Here is a 24,531-nt window from a genome sequence, read left to right as displayed (position 1 = left end):
TTTTCAAAATTTAGAAATGGAGCTCTTTTATAACTTGTAGAAAAAATCTAAAGAAATTTTTAATTATGAGTATTTTTTATTATTATTTTGTATTATCTTCCATCTGGCTTTAATAGGTCATTATCCTCCTGAGGCCAAGCAAATTCATTTTTGTATAAGAAATTTCATATTTAAGTTTCTCTTAGCCCGTACATGGCACAGTAGAACATTTTCAGTAAAAAAGGACTTTAATATTGATTGTTTCTCACTCACACTTTCACCTCACTTCAGAAGATATGGATTTAACCACTGGAGTCATATGGATTACTTTTATCCTGCCTTTGTGTGTTTTTGGACCTTCAATATTCTGATCACCATTCACTTGTATGGACCAACAGAGCAGAAATATTTTTCTAAAAATCTTAATTTGTGTTCAGCAGAAGAGTAGTAAATAAGAGAATGTACATTTTTGGGTGAACTATCCCTTTAAGCATTATCAGTGTTGTAGTCAAGATCGAACATGAATTTTCATTGCTAAACCCAAAAATGTTGGCCTCTAACATTGGCAAACAGCAATCTTACCTGTTTATGCATCTCTATGTTTAGGCCGTATGACATTTCATAGTACTGAAACAGAAAACAAAAAAAAAGATCATTAGATATATATGTGCAAACTCACCTCTTAATGCATCAAGTAATTAGTTGCATTATTTCCTTCATTAGCAAGAAAGGTTCCTGATGCAAATTTCCCCCAGCACTGATTTAAGAGCAGTTGTGTGTGAGTAGGTTTGGAGTGGATGTTCTGAAGAACATTTTATTATTAATGTGGTAACCAGTCATGCTTATCTCGCCACGATCTTTAGAGTTCATAGAAACATAATTATAACAGTAGAAATCTGAGACTTTCTTTTTCACACCCAATCCACATCCCTATCGGAGTTGGGCACAGTGCAGACAGCCTCTGCCACCTTTTCCCATTTACCCACCTTTTATTTTCTGACGTGATATTATTATCATCAAGAAGGACTTGGTAGGAGAACGTTTTGCTTGCAGTAATTCCCTCAACAAGAATCTCTTGTCTGCTAAAGTTTTTGTTTGTTTTCTTTTCCTCCATGACAAATTAAAAGTTATCAAATGGTTAGCAGCAAGTAAATTCTACTATGATGGTTAATGTCATTAAACTGACACATCTCACGCACTTCACATTCAAAAAAAGTATTGCGAATTGCTCGCTACTTTAAAAAAAAAATGTTTATAGATTCTATTATCCAATCTAGATATCTAATTCTTAAGAAAGAAATTAAGATGTTCTTAAGAAAATATTTGCGAACTTAGGATAAATTATAAGAAATTCCTGAGAACATTCCTAAGAACTTTCTTAAAAACATTTTTTTGAATCCGGCCCTTGGTTCTCATTCAACACCAAAGGGCATCTTGGATCAAGAATGCAATGTTTAAAGCAATAGTTAATCCCAAATAAATATTCCGTCATTACTAACACAAGTCATTCCAAACCGGCAAGCTTTTTTTCTTCTGTGTAACACAAAAGGAGATGTTAGATGTACCGTAGCAGTAATCCATTATTATTTTTATTAATTGACTTAACCATAAGATAGCTTTGTGTAAGGAACAGCCCAAAATTTAAGTTGCTACTCATTGAGCATTTTCCCCTCCATTGTAGCTTTCAAATACACTTCAGTCCTTTCTTCACAAGATTTAATCGTTTGAGAAAAAATTTGGAATATAGCACTCAAATTGTTCAGAATAACTTATGGTGCTTTTTGTCAGCCCATGGGTCACAATTACATTTATTTTTATGAAAAAGAGCAGCATAAACATTCTGCTTTTGTGTTCCATGGAGGTAAGAAAATCATACAGGTTTGGAACAACATGCGCATGAGCTTTTTGGATGAACGATTCCTTTTTGATCTGGTCAGCTGGATGCTAAATACTGATCTGGCAGAGCTGGGGGGGAAAAAAAGCATAATATTGTTGGAAAGAGAGAAGTAAAAATGAGAGAAGTGGCAGATAGAAAGGAGTAAAAGTGATAGAGACAGACAGAGGGATAGAAAGACCCTGGTAATAAAAGAAGCCACCCTGACAGCTGCCTGTTGTATTCACAAGCCCTGCCAAGAGCTCAAGGTGTTGCTAGGCGACTACACTAAAAAATGATGAGCCAAGAAGAAAAAAAGGGAGCGAGAGAAAACGGACAGAGAAAAGGGGGTTAAGCCATCTGCCAAGAGCAAATAGCATGCCAGGAACATATAGCTGCCAATGTGGGCATTGAGGCTCATGGCAGCGACTTTGTGATGGACGGGCCGCGTTTGAAGGACATCTGATTTGTCCGCAAAACAAAGATGGTGTGTGTGTGTCTTACCATGACATAATGTCTCTGTATTTCCGTCTTCTCCGTGGCCAGCTTTTCACACTCCAACTTCAGACTGCAGATGAAAGAGAGGTTTTATTGGATTTTTGGATAGAGAGATTTTGTTGATTGCTTTGGTGTTCTCAATCCTGCTGTATCAAGTTTTATTTGTTTCAAGAATTTTAATGAAATGCTCCAAAGAAAAGTTATTACGCAACATGTGTGATACTTTGCCTTTGACAACCTGCTATCCCTGCAACATGTGATGTGATAGACAGATATACAGATCCACTAAGACAGAAAGATGACAGGAAAGACAGCCTAAAATACATGTATAAAGATAGACAGACAGAAAGACATGCACAAAGATGGACAGAAAGACAAGTTAAAAGATAGACAGGTTAAAAGACCGACAGAGAGGCATGAATAAAGATACAGATAGAAAGGCATGTACAAAGATGGACAGATAGAAAGACAGACATGTGTAAAGATAGACAGACAGAAAAGACATGTACAAAGACAGAGACAGACAGAAAGACTTGTAGAAAAACAGAAAGACAAGGTAAAAGATAGACAGGTTGAAAGACAGACAGAAAGATATGTACAAAGAAAGATCTGTATAGAAACAGACAGAAGGACAAGTTCAAATATAAACAGACAGAAAAACATGTATAAAGATAGACAGAAAGTTAAAAGATAGACCGACAGAAAGATGGACAGAAAGACATGTACAAAGACAGACAGATAGAAAGACAAACAAAGTCAAGTTTTAAGATAGACAGACAGAAAGGCATGTATAAAGATAGACCGATAGAAAAGACAGACAGCAAGATATGTAAAGACAAATAAAAAGAGAAATATGTAGAGAGACAGACAGACGAAACAGAATTATAGAAAGACAAACTAAGACTGCATCCATCACTTTGCACTACAATCAATTCTCTATAGTCCAAAGAGCACACACGAACAAACACACAAATGCACACACCCTGGCTGTACTTCAGCTCTTCCGACACACTGACTTGTTTGCAGGCATCAGATTTATGCGAGAGTGCGGGAGGCCTTGGAAAATTAGAATATGATTAATACTGCAACATTACCACGACGCAACAGGTAATAACAGCACATCCGCTCTCCTTCACTGACTGTGCACAACCGTCGATAATTGACTCATTTATCATTGCGAGGAAGAGCACAGAGGGGTGAAAAAAAAATTATGGCCGTGGGGTGTTGTGGGAAGTGAGAAAGGGAGCTGGGGAGGATTAAATTCATTCCCCAGGTCGAATTTATTATGCTGGAATTGCCTCTGCAAAAGTCACCCCCATCGCAGGATTTCCGAGAACTGAACTGATGGGCATTTCGCTGAGACTGTCGCTGTTTATTCTATTTGTGCCTGAATGCACTGGCCTCAATTATGCGATGCAGTGAAGACATTGCTCCCTTGTGCAAAATATGTAGAGAAAATTTTGAAAACAGCACGACAGCTCCAAATATTGTCTTGTTTATTGGAAAAATATGCTGTAATTTCTGGCCAAGCTTACATCATTTCAATTCTGTTAAATCTCCCGCACAGCATGGGGCTCAAAGAGTTCAGTGTGCCAAGAGGCTGGAGTGGATTAACAAAAGGTAAATCAAGCCTAATGTGGAATTAAACTTCAAAATGTCAACTCCGTTATATTCAAGCACGACACCAATGACATGCAATAAAACCGGTGACATGCAATAAACAGCAGCAACTGGGAGGTACTTTCAGACCAAATAACCACTTATTTGTACACTGTATTTTTGTCTTCCCTTACAAAACTTCACCAAAATAACCAAAGTTACCTTGTCAACAACAAAAGGCTGTTCTAACCGAAAGTGCTTTTGTGCCCATCTGTGCTGTTTTGTGTTTGTTTTTCTACGTAAATATGCGCAATATGGGTATCTTTGGCCTTTGCACCATTTCTCAATGTTTTTTCAGCATCTCACACCCAAGTAAAACAAAATGTAAACCGTGTCTAGTTAATATAACTTCAGCTTTTAAAAGATGCGCTTCAGACAACTACATTCTGTTCCATTCATTGTGCTGCATCTAGCTTTTTTCCACACGCTAGAATACATTCTGATTGAGCGGCCCCAAGGTAGAAACATACTCTACGCAAGCACATGAACACACGGTTCTACAGTCGCACGCTCAGTTTTGTTCTTTGTTGCATACCAAAATGTGTCAGACTGCAATTTATAGCAATGAAAGTACGCGCTGCACTCAACATTGCCACAAAGGGCGTTACAGCGAACATTGGTGTGAAATGTCTGCTTCTACAGTGAGTTGTCTCCAAGACAACTATTGTCGTGGCGGAGCAATAGTTTGAGTAAGTTAAAGTCAATATATAATATATATTGCATCTTACCTGAATAGTGACAAATGTGTTTTTTATTGCACAAACTATTTAAGGTAACTTTCACCCCCTTGAGTACTTAGCTTTGCTACCGCCACAGTTACGTAAGAAGGGGCATTTTAAATGTTCAACTGGACTGCACATTGGAAAAGCGTTGGCCAAGCGTTCTGGTCTGTATTCGCGTACTAGCGGAAAGTATGTTTCTAGCCTTACGCTGTCTATCTGAGACGCCATAATAAGTTGCAGTGTTTGCTAAGGCAAGCAACACTATTATTATTGACAGTTGTGCTACTTTTCAAAGCAATCTGATGTTCAATTTTTGCCAAGTGGACAGTAAAACCACTTTCTTTAGAAAAGGACAAATTCTTTATAATTTTAGTAACAAAAATACATGTACACTTACAAAAAAGTAACGGTATATTGGATTGAATCCTATGGTACTAAATGGTTTAAGGGTTCATAAACCATGACATTTTCAGGGTACTTTATGTTTAAGAATAATATCATGGCTTTACCGTGGTACATTTTGGTACCTTTGTTAGTGTAGTTCCTATTGTATTTTGCCAGGAAACTATGGTTACCATGATACATTTTTATGGGTCTTTAAACATGTATTCTGGTGCAGTATGACCATGTACGTGTTGCTAGCTGCCTAAAAAGCATAGTGTGAATAAAAGGCAAATAGGAAGTGTGAGAGAGATACATTGAGCATTTGCCATGCAATAATTGTCAGTAATAATTACTGTAGCTCAATCAAATCCAGAGGAAGTTAGTAAGAGAAATGAGGGGAAAGAAAAAAAGGTGATTCACCCTTTGACAGTCAGTAAGATCTTCTTGAAAACAGGCAACTGATTCTGCAGGCTGCTTGAACCATGACAGTTCTGTCAGCAAAGCACCATTACTTCAATGTGTACACACAGACTAACTGCACTTATAATCATCTTACAGTAGGGAGGAGCCTGGGTGAAACATTTGACTAAAAAGCAAATATTCATCCTGATGGCGAGGAGCATCAGTCCAATTAGCAGAAGTGGGGACACTTCCTCACAGATCTGGTTTTCATTTGCCATGTGTGCACCTCATTAGTAAAAGCCCTTGTGTCTTGTGTTCTCCTAGTGCTTTTTCATCTCTGCTTAAAGTACGCACATGCACTCACACACACACACAGAGAGAGAGAGAGAGCGATTAGTTAGCGAAATAGTCCACCTCAGAGCTAAATGAAACCCCATTACTGCCTGAGAAAGGATTGATGAAGATTTTGCCTTTAAGGCAAATTAGCATCTGTGGCACCAGCTATGTTTGGAATGGAATACTGAAAAGAAATACTTACTGCGCAGTATAAACAATAAAGTGCTTGCATTTTTGTAAAGATATGTCTCATAGTATGCAATATGTTGTCACATGACACCCTTTAGACCCTCATGACTGTGTAATACATTGTGACGATATGCAAATATTTTGACATTTTTATGAAAGGAAGATTTTGTTTTAACACTATGAAAATTAAAACCAAAATTAAAACCAATATTCCATGTTCAATACAAGTTAAACTCAATCAACAGCATTTGTGTATTGATTACCACAAAACCTTATTTTGATTTGTCCCTCCATTTCTTTAAAATAAGCAAAAATGTAGGTTACAATGAGGCACTTACAATGGAAGTGAATGGGACCAGTTTTTGGAGGGATAAAGGCAGAAATGTGAAGCTTATTATTTTATAAAAGCACTTACATTAAATCTTCTGTTAAACCCATGTATTTTTGACTTACTATGTATTATTTGAGCTGTAAGGTTTTAAGTCGTTTTAGGGGTGTGGACATCATATCGTCATGGCAACAAAGTTGTAAAATTGGCTGCAACTTCACACAGTAAAGGCTAGTAAGTGACGTTATCACAATAAAATCATATTTATGACAAATTTTTAACAGTTTATTTACATGATATACTTACAAACTATATTGTTTATGTCTTGTGGCTATACTTTTGAAAATGTAGTTACATTTTTACGTATTGGCCACATTCACTTCCACTGCAAGTGCCTCACTGTAACCCAGATTTGTGCTTTTTTTTAAAGGAGGGGCAAATCAACATTATGCCACGATTGCTGTCGATTGAGCTTAACTTGTATTGAACCCGGAATATTCCTTTAATATTAGAAACTCACAATTCATGATTGTAGAAAATATTCTTTACCTTGAAAAACACATTTGATTTTTTTTTAATTAACGATTAAGTTGTATACACTTAAATATGTTAATACTTTTAACTTGGTTACACTACTTGACATTTTTTAAAGTCATTCAGTCCATTTTGTGAAGGAATTGTTTGTAAAATATAGCAAATATGAAACCAACATGGATACAAAGATTACATTTCTACAAATTACATTTTCACAAATGTCTCATTGTTATCTTGGGCAACCTTATTTGACAATGGCCCATATTTTTTGTTATTTTATTCATATTTTCAGAAACATTTGATTAGCGTACCATGACATTGGTCAAAACTCACTTGACCAAAATCCTATCTCAAAACAAGCTAAGAATATTACTGCATAAAGCACCGAAGTCCAATACAGATGAATGAGAAACAAACAAGTGATAAAGAGAGGCACACTCAATTATCACACTTCTGAATTCACAAAACTCTTTATATAAAAAAATCTGAATATTATCTCTCTACACAGATATCAATATAATATTTTATCGCCAGGTCCCTGATGATTCCCTGCCCAGTTGCATGCTATAAATTTGGGAAAATATAGAAGGTTATTCGGGTATTCCATTCATACAGATAATTTGCACACTGTGCCCATTAGACATACTATATAGGCTTACAGCAGAAATGCAATTCCAAACATTACAACATCACCATAAAACAAGGCCACTCCATATCTTGCAAAAAAAGTTCCTTAGTCAGTTAACACACACACGCAGCAAACATTGCTGACGAAACACACAGTCAGACACACACCAACATTAAAGCTCGATTACAAATCAAACCACCAACCACAAACACATGTGCATGCACTCTAAAACGGGGGAATGCCGGGCCACACACATTCAGACATATGTATTCACCACACCAGACCTAAACCACAAACCCCAGGCTTCTTCATAAAGATGCCAAGAATCCACTAAAATATCCACAGTGTCTCGACGCATAGAAGGGATCATGGGTATTAGTGCAATGTTTGCGTGTGTGTGGCTGCCTGTGGGTTGGTTGTCTACCCAGAGGTGTGTGCACACGCGTGTGTGTGCATATGTATGTACACGTGTCTGTGTGTGTGTGTGTGTGTGTGTGTGTGTGTGTGTGTGTGTGTGTAATTGGAAGGGGTTGGGCAAAACAAGAGCCACTGTAATGAGAACTTCCAGTCTAAACCCCTCCTGTGTGCTGATTAGAGGCCATTTACACAGACAAAATCCAAATCTAAACACTCGCAAACACACACCGAGAAATACGCAAAGCATGTGTCAATGCGAGCAACTAGGGTTGTCACTATAACTACATTTCTACAGTCGATACCATTTCTCAATAACAATTTCAATGCCACAGCAAAAACTAACATGATATTGGACACTTTATTTAATGTAGGGCTGGGCGATTAATCAAATTTTATTTTCAATTACGATTCTGGCTTCAAAAGATTATAAAAACAAAATAATCAAGATAAAACGATTATTGTGCTGCACACACTGGCACGGGGACGCTCGTCACTCGCACGCGTTTGCTGCAGCTAGAATATAACGTGGTGGCTCGCAACATGGTGAATCATAATATGTATTACGAATAAATTTAGCGATATGCAGCTCTATTAAGAAGAGAAAGTTTGTTTTTGTGAGTTAAAGATTAATCAAAGTTTACAATAAATATTGTAGTACAATATTTAATCAGGGCTCAACAAAAATGCTTGTCTGCGACAAGTGGATTTTTGAAGATGCAATTGAAAGAGCATTTTATTTATCCGACCAGACAAGCGGACTCATTAAAATTTCAATAATGGAAAATAACCAGCTATATTTGTGATAGCCTAGGCCTGTGTCACTTATTAGAACATTAATATTCTTATTCTGCTTTTGAAAAAAATTCAGAGCACGTAATCTAGTAACAGCTGCACCTTGTTTGATTGACAGGCGGCATATGTGTGTGTGCTGAACATTCTCAAACTAATGCGCACCTGAACGGTCAAATACATTTCATAAAAATAAAATAAATTAAGGCCATGTTAACAGTCATCCGTTGTTTATCTTCCACAATTCTGCTTTTATCTTCTACTGTTGTAGCCAATCCGCCTTAAGGTTCAACATGTTGTGCATTGTAACATGCTAAGATACTCACTACAAATTGTACAGAGCGGTTATCTGAGTTACCGTACTTTGTCAGTTTGAACCAGTCTGGCCATTCTCTGTTGATCTCTCTCAACAACAAGGGATTTCCATCCACAGATCTGCTGTTCACTGGATGTTTTTAAGTTTTTGCCACCATTCAGAGTAAATTCTAGACATGTTGTGTGTGAAAATCCCAGGAGATCAGCAGTTACAGAAATACTCAAACCAGCCCGTCTGACATCAAAATTTATGCCATGGTTGAAATCACAGAGATAATTTTTTCCCCCATTCTGATAGTTGATGTGAACATTAACAGAAGCTCCTGACCCATATCTGTATGATTTTACACATTCTACTGCTGCCACACGATTGGCTGATTAAATAATTGCATGAATAAGTGGGTGTACAGGTGTTTCAACTGGTCAAATGGTGTTTTGGTCAAATGGCTTTACAGCATCTGTTCTATGTGTGATTAGAAGAATTAAATGTTTTGCGATATATTAAATGTTTTGTGATATATAAAAATTTTATCGCATCAAAACCACCCTAATATTGGCCAAGAAGTGAATTTGACCAGAATTTCATTTTTGCACCCTGGTGCATTATCACAAGGTGCGAGTGATCTTCACAGATCATGTGCATAAATGCGCATAAGCATTCGAAAGCAGCTGCCAGTCAGTTAGACAGTGTGCGTGTAGTGAAATAAGTCTATACTTTTTATTAGCAATAATGCAGAATAGTCTCGTTACATTTTTTATTATAGTATTAAACAATGTAACTACAATCAACACAGCATGCCAACGCCACAAAGTGGCTTTTTTGTTATACAGTTCATATTTCTGCCGGACCTTAACCTATGACTTGACCTCAACCGAAGTGTGCTTCTCACACGGACCAGCAGCCACACACCCAAACACACTTCTCCCAGGCTCATCTTGCCAAAATCCATTTAGCCCCGACTTTCCTGTCCTTTAAACAAACACCAACCAGCCTCCAGACACAAATTAAGAGAACTAAAATCTAAATCTAAGCAACACCATGTATATTTCAGAACTATCTGCACCTGTCTGGTGTGCCCAGTGTGCCTGCCTTGTTCTAACTCGAGTGTTACCAGCTCCATGGCAGAAGCATGCTTATGGGAAACGCTTTAATTAAAAGACCTTGAAGGTCAATGGTAATCTAATTGTTGAACCCAAAGGAGATTTGATATTTCAAACTTCACTGTGTGATACTTTATTTTAGGCCACACAAAGTGCCATACAAGGGCTAATTACAGTGCTTGCAATGCATTAAAAAGTTGTAAAATCACCCATTGTCTTAGGCTTACAGAATTTTCAACATTCAAATTGAAATGCTGCCTTGAAGATATGTCAAAATAGTTGAATGTTTGTGAGAAGCATACATGAATGCCCCCACAAAGTTGCAATTAACAAAGAATAGCTCAAGACAGTTAAATTAAAGAATCATGGAGGAAGCTGTATCGATCATGTTGCAATTGTGAATGTTGACTGTACAGTTCATCCACAATATGTGTACTGCTGATAAAACAGTGATAAAATGTCCCATTAAATCGATAAATTAATAATTCATAAAGACAGGCTTATACATCCAAACTACATTTTCCATGATTCGCTATGTCAGCGCAAGTCTGATAATAGATAGATGCACATCATTTGTTCTTCATTTTGTTGCACTACAACTTAAAAGCTTGTGTTTGTTGGGAGGTAAACAGGAAATATGCAATTCCCAAACACATCAATTTTATTTAATCCAAAAATTATGATTTTCTAACTCCTAAGAATGAAGGACTTGAAAGCGGCATTACTTTCAGCAATGATGTCATTTTAATATTTTTCACACGTAATGGTGCCTGGATCACACATTATCTCATGAATTGCAAATGTAGCCAAGAATTTCTTGAGCAAAGTATGAACCTTAACCAGAGACTAGGGAATAAGACGGGTCACTGGTATACTTTTGAATGGGATAAATAGTAATGCTGAATATAGCAGCTCTAGCAATGTAAGTCCTGACTAACAGTTAAAAGAGCCAATCGCCTTTTAGAATTACATAGCACATCGGTTTTTAATCGAGAATGTGCATACTCATTAGCTTTACCAGCATAAAAGAAATCAAGTTGTTTAGTATGATCTGAGCTGAAGAAGAATTTATGAAGATAGTAAAAATTGAATCGCTGATGTTAAATGTTATTTGCTCGTAATATTGACCAACCATTTTGGAGAATTCAGTCTTTCCCATTCAAGTTGATATGAGCTTTAATTGTATCTAGGGATACCACGGTGTGAGTTTTGATGGTTAGATTACCATCTAAGAAAGAATTTTTTTAAAAATTAAAAATTTTAATTCACGGTTAACTGGTTTTACAAAGACTTATTCAACAGCACTGAGACAAAAAAAAAGTAATATTACATCACACTTAAATGTGTTATTGGATGTGTTACTTAGTGATACATGGACTCTAAGCACAGCCATACAGTGGTAAAACACAAGGTAAAAAATAAAGATAAGCTCCAACATAAGCATAACACCACTTATGTGATACCAGACGCAGAAAGATGTGTATTGTGATTCCTAAAAGTACCACAGCTAAAAATATAAAACTCACTAGTTGATTGTTTGATGTCTAGTGGAACATCTTGTCCCTTTTATAGGATGTGCATCTTTATATGACTTCTTTGACGGTCTGTATTACCATCATCTTCACTAACCCTCGGTCCTTCAAATGCTCCCAAACAGCCGATTCAAGTTGTTTTTTTGGTGAATGATACTATTGATTGAGTGTCTAACCCCAATTTCGCGTGAATTGAAAGTTCATGTTTAGTCCTCGATACCTGGCCAAGCACCATGTGGACACCATCCATAATCATAGCAAAAGCTGCTCTAACCACTCAGGCACAATCCAAAACAATTGAAAACTAAGAAATGGCTTCCATCCTAATGAAAACAAGAGTGCAGGTGTTTTGCCCTTTGCAGCAGGCTTCAGTCAGATTCATTAGATCTTCAAGCACGATCTAACCGCAAAAACCAACAGCACTTAAAATTTGATTGGGAGATCGATAAAGAGCCACAAGAGTTCTGCATTGTCAGTTACATTTATTTGGAAAGGTAGACATAATATCCGTTCACTGCTGGCTTCTGGGAATAATTTTGAGCAAATTATATGATGACTCTAGAGGCAGATAGATGTGTAAGGCCGTCAGTCTTCAGAAGGGCTGAACTCTGTTTGGCAAGTGGATTTCTGAGCTTATGTGACTGAACTAAGTACGGAAACAGAAGAGACCTGACAATAGGAATTCGAGGACTGGGTGGATTTGTAGATTCTGGCACGAGGAATCAAAGCTGGAGCCGTGTGAATGCATGCCAGGAATAAGGAGGGGTGTGCAGGTGTGCAGAGGGGGCATGGCCTACGGAGAGGATGCCAGCACTTACCAGAAATCACACACAGGTCATACCCGGTCTGGCCACATTCTTGAGACTCAGTGTGTACATCAAACACCAACCTACTGAATCAAAGGTGCATGTGTGGGATTGTGTGTTTTGAAAAGGCAGTGGGCCCTCTTTGCTCTGAAACTAGAGCAAGGCATTTCTATTGAATTCTAACAAATTTGTATGCCCTTCCCAATAGAAAAAACAAAAAAGCTTCTGATGGTATCTGGTTTTACATGGTTTCTGACTGGTGCTAAACTGTTGATCAGTTAGATTATCAACTTGTGGGGTTAGGCTCAATCAACTTGGAAGTCTACCTTTGACAAGCAAGACATCTGCTACCATGTTCCAAAACCCCATTGACGATATTAAGCTGGTATAACCTGGATTTTCCAGCAGGGATCCAACCAAGTCATAAACACTGACATTTTAACCTTTCTTACTAGACCTCTTCACACACATGCATTGCATGAGAAATTCAGCAAAGAAGTCTTCCCATGGATCGACTGAATAACATACTTGGGAAAAACGTATTTAGATAAAATCAACATATCAGTGAATGCATGCAACTCCACAAGGGTTGTACCTGTGATACTGCGTCTGTAGGAACTGGAACTCCTCCTTTATGCGGTCCAGGGTCTCAGGGTAGGTGAGTTTAAGAGGTTGGGTTGACCCTGATGCTGCTGCAGCTGCTGCAGCTGAAGCCGAGGCCCCAGGTGGTGGCTGCAGAGGTGCCTGCAGGACAAAAAAAAAAAAAGGGTTGGCGTCATAGAACTTTTGTAATGCAGGACAAAAACTTAAGAATTACAATTCTGTCATGATTACAGAAGAGTTGAAATAAAGTGTTCGAGTCACATGGACTACTTTTTTGTGCTTCGTTTTCAATTTTGGAGCTCAACACACCCTGGTCACTGTATGCTTTCATTATCTGGAAGGAAGCAGTGTGAACATTCGGCTAAACATTTCCTTTAGTATTTCACTGAAAAAATGTCACAGGTTTGGAACGATATGACAAGGGTGAGTACATGATGACATTTTCATTTTTGGGTGAACTATCCCTTTAAATTTCTAATGAAAGAACCTTTAGATCTTTTCAGTGAATGATAGTAGTGAATCTCAGCATAAAATTGTGAAGTTATGCATTCTTAAAAAAAATCAGTGCCAAGCGATGATGGGAATGATCAGTGCGAACGTGATTTGAGGAGTTAATTGCATCAAGGGCCATGTCTGTGTGTAAGACAGAGATTGCTGTGCACAAGGCAGAAATGATGGACGCAGATGAAAGACAAGCTAACCAGAACAAGAGAAGGCAATGATAGAATAACAGGGTATGGGGGTTGGGGTAGTTCCATGACATAGGCTCCATTGTAAAGGGATAAAGCATTACAGACAGATGCATGTCTATATCACTGTGTACTAAGAATGGGGGACTGGGGTGGGGACTAGATGCTTACGACTAGAATTTAGACATTTGTTTAAAATTAAGCATGGATTAGAGGAGGGTGCAAGAAAGAGGACCTGATTAGGGTGGGACCCCACCAAGCCAACTGAATCCAGTCTGCTCCTCCAATTAGGAGCTTGGCTTCAGGGTAATGCAGACAGACAGGCACACAAAAGCCTGTGTGCCATACAGTTGGGCCTCCGTCTATCTGTCTTGATGCACCTCTGCCGACAAAGGTCCTACAGTTAGCAACTGTACATTGCAGGGGCTCTTTCAATTCTCATGGGAATCTCATCTTTTATTGAGTCAAAGGAAGGGAAATGGCCAAAAGGGCATGATTGATCAAATGTGAAACTACATAAAACCCCATTACTTCAATTAGCATGGAGCATTTGGTTATGACGGTTTTCGCATTTACTGCCAAATACGCCCAACTAACCATTGGCAAAGTGTCATAGGGTGTTATGAGCATGCTTGACCTGAATTAACATATGAAAACCCTTGACCAGGCCAAGAATTACTGTGAAAATGACAATACAGTACATGGAGCTTTAAGCCTGTCTTGGAAGGATGGGGACAGATGTAGCTCAAATATCAACTTATTGGTAGGGGGTGGCTGTGGGTAAAAGGGGTCACTCTGTTGAAGCAGTGGGGGGATGTAGGTAGGGGGGTTGGACCCAGCAACATGGGGAGAATGGAGCCCCTAGGCCTTCGGCTCATGGGAGACACAGCACATTGTTAGAGTCTCTAACGAGCTTCACTCTGCAGCCCTGCATTTCAATCTGCTGTCCAGATCCCTAGGCTCTCACAGTTCCAACCTAGCAGGGAGCACACACACACACACACACACACACACACACACACACTACAATTACTCTTCGCAGGCCAAAGAAAAGAGTCTGGAGAACAAGAGGAGGAAGGCCATTTGACGGTGGAAGGCGGGAGGAGGGGGAATGACACTTGGCTCTATTCCTTTCTTCCTTTATATCTCCTCTTTCTCAACCCCACCCAGCCTCTCACTCTAATATTCACATCTTTTATTTGAATTTTGTGAACAGGTGCAAAGAGACATCCGGAAGAAAAAGAAAATAGAGTCGACAATGAATTGCAGGGCCTTAGCTGAAAGGGTAAAAGCAAAGAGCCAGTGGCATGGAGCTTCTTGGACTAAATATTCATTAATAAACATTCTGGTTTCCAAAACTGACTAGTGTCACAACCTCTCAGAGGCCATTATTGCAGCTCCTTAGGCTGTTTTAGAATGAAATACTTCCCCACCAAGAACAAATAAATCAATCTGATTGGCTGATGAATCTGACAATCTGACTATAGATGCCTATTAACTTGAACTGTTGAGGGATTCTGTAGAAATTCTGAAGGCTTAACAGGGTGGAGCTCAGACTCATACACTGCTTCGGAAGCACTCAGCTTTGGGCATGTAATTTGTGAACCAGTCGTTATGTTTCACTTGTAAGGATCAGGTAATAAATTCTGATTGGAAAAACTATTTGTTGTTTGCTATTGGTTTTTAGATGAATTAGGATTGGATAGCGATTGCAAATAAATAGGCAAAAAGGTGAAAAATTATGTATTTATTTGACATGTTAGGCCAGCAGAGAAGGCTTTGCTAGCCCTGAGAACTCGCCACTGCTCTGTTATATGGTTTTCAGCCAGATATTCCATGCACAAAATTCTTTTGGTGTAATTGAAGCATAAGATCATGTATAGTTAGCCTGTCATCGCTGGATGTGTGGTCATTATTCAGAAATATCAGACAAAGTGCTGTCATACCAACATTTCTTTAGTCTGTACCGATACCAGGGAAATTTCACAGTTCTCCATACCAATTTCGATACCACAGCAAAAGTATGCTAATATGGTCATGTGCTACTGAAAACACTCCTTTAGCCCATTTAAAGTTAAATTTCAATACTAAGAATAAATGAAAAGAAACACATGTTTCCTTCGTGTTTCTCAATTAAGTATGGATTGAGTAATTAAGTGTTTTTAAGTAGGGCCCTACTGCAATAATTTTTTTCAAATCCTTTTTCCTTCAAAAAAAAATTTCCCCAGAATTCCATGTTTTAAAGTTTAATTTCATAATAAAAATGGTGTCTAATCAAATTAATAATAAATAAAAAAACAATTAACAAGTAATAAAGCACAATTACAACATACCATTGCATTTAAAATAAAATAAAAACTTTAGTACAACAGCACTCTTGCTTCTGATATATTGCTTAAGTTTTATTATTACTAATATTATAATTTATTAATAATAATAATTATTATTAATTACAACAGTGAATATTACATTTTATTACTGATGTAATATATTTGTTTTCAAATTAACATTTTGATTGTTTGCTTCTCAACATGACACATAAATCAAACATTCATATTCAGAGTCAACCATTAAACCCCATTGTTTCCCTTCCCCCCCTCCCCCTCCCAATCCCCACCCGACCCCCAACAAACATCCCTGTAGCCAAAGTCTGAGAACACACGCAGATGTATATGTATATATATATATATATATATATATATATATATATATATATATATATATATATATATATATATATATATTAGTCAGCAAAAAAGAAACATTTCAACTGCTTTCAACTGCTCAGTATTTTCAGTAAACTTAACATGTTTAAATAATTGTATAAAAATAAAAAGATTCAACAACTTAGACATAAACTGAACAAGTTTCACAGACATGTGACTAACAGAAATGGAATAATGTGTCCCTGAACAAAGGGAGGGTCAAAATCAAAAGTAACAGTCTTGCAAGTTCCTGGACATTTCTGGGGGGAATAGCCCTAGCCCCACCCTCCAATTCAACAGGTCCCAGACATGCTCAATGGGATTGAGATCCAGCTCTTCTCTGGCCATGACAGAACACTGACATTCCTGTCTTGCAAGAAATCCCACACAGAACGAGCAGTATGGCTGGTGGCATTGTCACTTGCAGGAAAGGTACCACATGAGGAAGGAGGGTGTCTTCCCTGCAATGACAACAAGCTCAGTCTGGTGATGCTGTGACACACTGCTCCAGACCATGATGGACCCTCCACCTCCAAATCGATCCTGATTCAGAGTACAGGCCTCGGTGTAACGTTCATTCCTTTGACGATAAACGGGAGTCCGACCATCACCCCTGGTGAGAAAAAACCGTGACTCGTCAGTGAAGAGCACTTTTTGCCAGTCCTGTCTGGCCCAGTGAAGGTGGGTTTGTGCCCATAGTCATCGTTGTTGCTGGTGATGTGTGGTAAGGACCTGCCTTACAACAGGCCTACAAGCCCTCAGTCCAGCCTCTCTCAGCCTATTGTGGACAGTCTGAGCACTGATGGAGGGATTGTGTGTTCCTGGTGTAACTCGGGCAGTTGTTGTTGCCATCCTGTACCTGTCCTGCAGGTGTGATATTCGGATGTACCGATCCTGTGCAGGTGTTGTAACACGTGGTCTGCCACTGCAAGGACGATCAGCTGTCCTTCCTGTCTCCTTGTAACACTGTCTCACAGTACAGACATTGCAATTTATTGTCCTGGCCACATCTGCAGTCCTCATGCCTCCATGCAGCATGCCTAAGGCACGTTCACGCAGATGAGCATGAACCCTGGGCATCTTACTTTTGGTGTTTTTCCAGAGTCAGCAGAAAGGTCTCTTTAGTGTCCTAAGTTTTTATAACTGTGACCTTAAATGCCTACTTTCTGCAAGCTGTTAGTGTCTTAACGACCGTTCCACAGGTGCATGTTGATTAATTGTTTGTTTCATTGAACAAGCATGGAAAACATTGTTAAAACCCTTTACAATAAAGATCTGTAAAGTTATTTGGATTTTTACAAAATTATCTTTAAAAATACAACGTCCTGAAAAAGGTGTTTCTTGTTTTCAAGAGTTTTTATAAGATATACATATATAAAATAATAATAGATATGTAATTATCAGTGTAATGACTCCCCTGCTCTTACTTGAGCCAGCACTAAAGTAAACCCCATGTCCCCCCAAAAAAGAAAACAGGCCGTTCAGTTTTTCGGGCAGTCAAACTCACTCCAAAGTCCTGCAAGAAATATTCAACAAAACCAACCCCAGACAACAGAAGGAATAAGCACCAAAAACGAGCAGATTCATCCACAAGCTGCCCCGAAGAAATTATATTATATAACTCCAGCCGCTAGGCAGAACCAGCACAAAGAGAAACCAAAAAGGTGCTCAGTTTCCTCAAGTGTATGTTTGAGTCGGTCCACTAGGAGTCAACAAAGCTCAAATGCAAACTATGATTGCAGCCTTTAGCAGTTTAATAATCACACTAGGATATATCACTAATTAAAAAGATTTAATTTTGCATTTCAGTGTAAAAGGAGTAACAGAGCACACACACAAATAAGCGTTTGAGCATTTAAAAGCAGTCACCAGTCAAGCAGTGTAATATTCAGACAGTTTACGGGTATCAGATTAAGTCAGTGCACTGTGCTATCAATACTGTAGAAATACTGGTATCGTTACATCTCTTATTTTAAAACTGACTTCTTTCAGAAGTACCGTTATTTTTGACAACACTAATCAGATCTACTGTACTATATACAGTAGAAATAGTAGTATTCTTTTCTGAATTTAGCCTGTTATTCCACTGTCCAGCCTCAATTTGGCAGCCATTTTGAGTCAATGCTTTTATTACTTGCATCTTGGCTAAATTGCTATGCAAAGCCTCCACACAACTTTCCTTGACGGTTGTCACAATAAATGGATCACTTGACCCTGACAGTTTTGCAACATGATTTTAACCTGGCACAGATCTGTCAGGGCATCATCAGCATTGTGGTTAACTCTTGTTAAAGCAAGAGTCACGGTCACACTAATCTGTATAATGGCAAAGCACGGAACACCATAGTCAGTTGAACTGATTAAATATCCCTGATTGTACCGAGCTGACGTGTCAGGCAAGAAAGTCCCTCTAGACTTCAAACAGAGAAGAAGACCTCACATGATCCTTGGTAAAGAACAGCCTGGGGTAAAAGTTGGGAGTTGGAAATTACAGCTTGAGCAGTCTGGCTACTATTAAAAGACCAGTACGCATACATTACGGGCATGTCCAAATCCATACCTCAACAAGCCTTGGAAAGTGTGTATGTGTGCATGCAATGTTTTCATTTCTTTTCCTCTAATTGCATGTTGTGGTGCATCAAACCATAATGATCTCCAAAACCCTCCTGCCCACCCACTTGCTAGGACTCGAAACAAGGAAGGCACTGGTTAACACCACAAACAATCATACACCTACAGAATTACTGTTATGCCCACTAGGTTGTCCAGACCACAGCTTCCGTTATTCTGTCAGAGGTCTGGCTGAGGGACGTACATGTCTCATATGTAATGCTGTGGCCAGCCATGAAGACTGACATCCAAAGACCTGTCAACACAGTGGCCTAACCTTTGATAAAGCTGTTTCTCGTGTCACACACAAATCCCTCAGAAAGAACTTGAAGTTCCATTCCCAGAGAATAACAACAGAGCCTAATTTGGAATTACCCAAAGGTTTTTACTCTGCTAAAATCATTGTGTAAATGTGGGGATTTATAAACAGTTTGTTTTACTTCAGTATATTTGTATTAGTGTATTTTCGTGGTAGCTTCACTTTTATGTAAACATCCAGCCTTAGAAAATGGACAGAATGCGACTTTCTGTATCTCCAAACCAGTTGAAGAACCTTTCTTATTTTTTATATACACACAAATCCAAGGAAACAGGCTAAGCTTTCTGCAGCAACGTTTGAAGTTCAGGCAAGGGCATATATTTGGCTTAAACATTGGGGTGGGGTTGTTTACAGTCTGAAGAATTTACATGTTTCCATTGATCGTGTTATAAATATTGGGGTGGGGGTTCTACTTGCTTGTTTTGATTATTCCCGCCCAGAATCTACAACCCTGAGTTCGGCATTGTACATGAAATCTGTCGACTACAGTGTCAACAACCATCAGCCATTTACATTTTAAAGAACATCCCTGGGATTCTGACCTAGCACAGAGCTTTAAGAAATTCCCCAATAGTCTCTTACTTACAGTGGGGAGAGGATGTAGGGGTGGGGGTACAGTGCCAGGCACCTGTTTCATTAATATCACACATCTTTTCTCTAGCCTCTCTGTGAGCTCGTTATTCAAATTTAATCGCTGTCAGGACACATTAGCAGTGGCGCGACGCTGGCTTGTCAGCTGTGGCAATTGCTCTAGGTGCTTCCTTTATGAGGTAACCCGCAGCCTGTTTGTTCTTGCTTTCTCATGGAATTCCATGCTTTCTTACAATGACTTTTGCAAACCTGGCCCAAAATGTTTATGTTCACAACTGCCAAGGTAAGTGCCATGGTCAGATTGGGCCAAGCCCTGACTGCACTTGGATTACCCTTGGGGATGGGAAGGCCATTCAGAAGAGATGTTAGGAAAAGCTGCACACAGGAAGGATGATAATGCTCCTCTGTGGGAGATTTCTTGGCTGGAGCAGATCACTCCAGAAGCCGAATTAGGGCCAATCTGCATGTATCAGTAAGCTGTAAAAACTACACACAGCTTCAGTCTGGTGATTATGCCACTTAGCAGTCAAAAGATAATAAGAAAAACTAGTTTCTACCATCGTGGTCTCAAATATGAACAACTATCCAGTTTGTAGTTTGCAGAGCTCAAGCTTCAAAATACAGGAGCATATTTTTTGGAATACAAAAAACTTAACGTCAAAAATGGGTATGACTCTCCTTCTTTGCCCAAAGTCAAACTTTGAACAACAATCACTTAAGGAGCCAATACACTTCTAGCGGAACGAAATCTGGAGGAAAGTGTTTTTAAGTTTGTTGCAGTAGTTTGCAACAGCTTGCCAGTACAAACTTTATACCAGCTGTTAAACACTTTATTACTGCCATTGGTTCACATCATTGGTGGGTGTGACCTGGTGCTCCACCCACTTTGAGGCCAACATCTTTTTCGAGCAGCGAGGGTGTGTCTGAATGTTCGCAAACAATATGCCGTTGCTCAGCGGTTTCAACGTTTTTTCCAGCTCTGAACAAGAAGCATTCTCTCTCTATTCAATTTTAGAAGAAGGCTATGTTTTAAAACCTGATAGACTACACAGCATGAAACACATTGTCATATAAAGAATGTGATTTGTATTAAATTGCTTTCTTTAAACAAGATGACAGTTTTTGATGTAATAACCTTTTTACAGAAATTGATGACTGGTTGGATCTGCCGTTTCTCTCAATGCATGCAGTATTATTCAAATTTCAAGAGATATTTGCCCTTATTCCACTAAATTAAAGCCTAGGCCATAATAAATCTGAATTCAAATCACACTTCAAGTTTAACACTATAAATGGTTATATAGCCAATAACCCATTGAATTATAAAGGTAGTTATATACCACAACTCTTCACTTAACCATCCATTTAATGTCTATAAACCTAAAGCTGTGATTGGCAATGAGATGAAGATCTCTCTTCCTAATCAGATCCTGGGAAAACAGGTTGGACTAATCACTCTTTCAAAAGAGAAAAGAATTAAGAAAATTTTATAATTCAATGTAGAACACAATTAAAGGGGTGAAATACCTAAATATTTCACCTATGTATTGTGCACCTCGCCTGGATGATTAAATTCCACTGGGGAGTGCAATTTCATTTCCATCCCTTAGGAAATGAATGTCAAAGCATTCTTAGGGAAGGTTGGGGGGTGCTGGGGGAGGGGTGTAAAGTGACTGGAAATCTGAATTTACAGATTTAAACACATAGTTTATACCAATTCCTCTATAATGTGTTTAATGATAACTGGTACACTTTAAAAGCCCAAATCTGTTTATTTTAAGAGATGCTACATGCCTATGAGTAGAATGCTTTAGGGATGTGCATGAGTAATCGGTTAATTGAGTACTCATTCAGCTTTAAATATTCGACTAGTAAAATCACTACTCGAATATTGTAATTCGATTTTCCTTTGTGACTTTACTTGCCATAGGCAACAATGAAACCATTTATCTCACCTGAATATTGCCATTACAACTCAATGCATTGGTTGGTGCAGTGGATGCTTGTCGTTGTTAAAGGAATAGTTCACACTAAAATAAATGTTTTAAGTATTTAAAATTATTGCATTGCTTCAAAATACTTGGATAGTTTTTATGTGTTAGTGCAAATATATTTGGTCAATTTTGATAACAAGTTAAAACAATAACTTGTTTATGCATAGGGCAAATTTTTTCATAAGAAAACGTTGAAGGTTGATCTTAAATATTACATTTCAGTTAATCGATGATGCAAATAATCTTAAAATGCATACTTTAGGTTGATGACAGGTGAAAGCCAATAACGGAGGTATACTTGCATACAAAGAAGAAACTTTGAGTGAAATTAGCTAGATGGCAATACAGAAGTCCGCAAGTTTAATAAACAGAAGAAATGTCTCTTCGAGCTCTATGATGAAAAGGTCAACAACAACATAATCAAAGGCAATTATAACATCAAAGTATATATTCTAGTATAAATAAAAACTTTTCCCAAAGCATGTTCAAAGGGCGGCACACATATTGATCAATCGCATCAATTATTCCAATGCTTAAAAGATCAAGGATAAAAAGCACATTAAAGTGATTATTGTTTTGATGCAATCATGGTTTGATAAGCCGCACTACTCGACCAACAACAGTTTCACAATTCACGTGAGTTTACCCTAAATTAAAAGACAAAGGGTGCAAACATGCTTTAATTCAAAGATGAAGCAAATGAAACGCATTGCGCACTAAACATACTGTCAATTTATAGAGTACTGAAACAACTTACCGGGTTGCGGTTCTGAGGAAACATAGTGAATAGAGGGGTTGTCGCGGTTCGAGGGTCTTCCAGTGTTGTTAAATGTTGTTTTAGATGAGTTTGTGTGCCTTTGCGGCTCTCACGAGAACATCTGGCCCTGTTTCAGCGGCGCAAGGCTCGGTTCGCTCATTCCTCGCTCGAGACTCCCTTTGTTCTGCGGTACCTCGCAATGTAACGATGAGCCCAGTCCGGTATCGAGTCCCCCGCCCTGTATGTGCTTTACTGATGGAAATAATAAAGAAACAAACTGGATGGCCAGCTATCGGGCTCCCAAGACGCGACGCTCACACAACCGCAGCTTCTTTTGTCTGCTTCACTGTCCCACTCCTTTCACACAACCCCTTCCTTTCGGATCCTCAGCTGTTTTCAATGGGACATGCGAGTTGTTTTCTTGGAGAGGAGCTTATGCGCCCCCCCCGTGCAAAATAGAAGGGGCTTGGCTTGTAGTAACCAAAGAGTTAAATTCTCATGTTACATTCTTTTTATGTTGTGGTGGGAGCAGTTCACACAAGGGCTGATAAGACACAAGGGTTGATTTTTTTTTTCTGTCGATTATACATGTGCAAAACAACCTAATATGCAAATATATTGATACAAATAGTTAATAGGCTCATCGTTGTCCTCTCCAAAATATTTTATCACGTAGTTTAAATATACCACTCTGTCTCCGTAGGATGTTCACACTCACTCCCTTCACGACGTCTAATTTTATGTACAAGCCTTCGAGAATTTCGGTTGAAAAATAAGGGTGCAGCTAACTGTACAATTGATTGAATGATTGAATTAAATCTCCACGTGGGGTTTGGCCCAGCCACAAGCAACACTGACCGAGGTAGCCAATCAACGCCAAGAGCGCCCCACGTGGAGCACGCCAACCGCTCGCTGATTGGTGCGCGTCATATTTATAGACCCTCCGAACGTCCATCAGGCGCTCTTAGAACAGCCAAGAAAATGTAACTCTTTCGGTGCGCGCTGCGAGAACATTTAAATTCAAATTCCTTTTGTGATGCAAAATAGATTCTTTTTTATATTATTATTTTAAATCGCTTTGCATTGTTTCAGGACGCCTACAATCAAATGCCAAGGTTAGTGGTTTAAAACAGGGGGATGTTTCCTATGTAAATTACTTTGTGTTTGCAGTCACTCCATCTGTTTATGAAATGTCTTGATTTGAAGATTTTTAAGATTCAGACATTAATTTTAAGGGGGCAGTAAGCCAAGTGTGTGACCTAAATCTTGAGTGTCAGGGAATACAGCTTAATATGCCCACAAAGGTATTAGCACTAGGGAATGTTAAGGCATCAACTGAATTTGAGTCAAAACAACTGCTGGAAAGACAGTGGCTGATTTTCAAGCATCATTGTGACATACAAAATCTAATATGTAAACCCCCATTTGGTGTAAAGAAATGCAAAAATGCATTTATTAGTATTCAGGTGGCATGACCCTTTAGCTGGGCTTATAATTAGAGAGGCAGATATTGAAAAAGTAATTTGCCTACTGTAGAAATCACTACCAGCAATATGGCTGCATAACAGAAAGAATGGATGCAGATGAGGAGAGAAAATAGAAGGAAGGAGGAGTGTTGAGGGATCTGGTTAAAAGAGGGATACAGATTTAAAGGATGTATGGAGGTTTGGAGGGGGGAAGGGCATTATTGCCATTTTTCACCTGAATTTTAATGCATAGAGCAGGGACTCCCTTCTAGCCACTGTGGTCCATCTGTATTGGAAATAGTCAT

The 24,531-nt window shown here is 38.6% G+C and overlaps 1 protein-coding gene across 5 annotated transcripts in view; it reads right to left on the bottom strand.

Annotated features, from left to right (window-relative positions):
* The window catches only part of tle2a (TLE family member 2, transcriptional corepressor a), a 43,903-nt gene extending 20,724 nt beyond the window's left edge, over window positions 1–23,179 (bottom strand). For all 5 annotated transcript variants that reach the window (XM_052121839.1, XM_052121836.1, XM_052121837.1 and 2 more), the window contains exons 1-4: window positions 22,761–23,179; window positions 13,088–13,236; window positions 2,357–2,420; window positions 562–606 (exon numbers count right to left, since the gene is read on the bottom strand). In XM_052121839.1, the coding sequence (XP_051977799.1) occupies window positions 562–606; window positions 2,357–2,420; window positions 13,088–13,236; window positions 22,761–22,784 (282 nt within the window). In that variant the 5' untranslated portion in view covers window positions 22,785–23,179. The remainder of the gene's footprint in view (window positions 1–561; window positions 607–2,356; window positions 2,421–13,087; window positions 13,237–22,760) is intronic.
* Between the last annotated feature and the right edge of the window lie 1,352 nt (window positions 23,180–24,531).

Source organism: Xyrauchen texanus, chromosome 48 (assembly GCF_025860055.1).
Source record: "Xyrauchen texanus isolate HMW12.3.18 chromosome 48, RBS_HiC_50CHRs, whole genome shotgun sequence".
NCBI classification, from domain to species: Eukaryota; Metazoa; Chordata; class Actinopteri; order Cypriniformes; family Catostomidae; genus Xyrauchen; species Xyrauchen texanus.
Note: the sequence above shows the minus strand (reverse complement) of the source record. Positions and strands in the feature narration are given on the sequence as shown.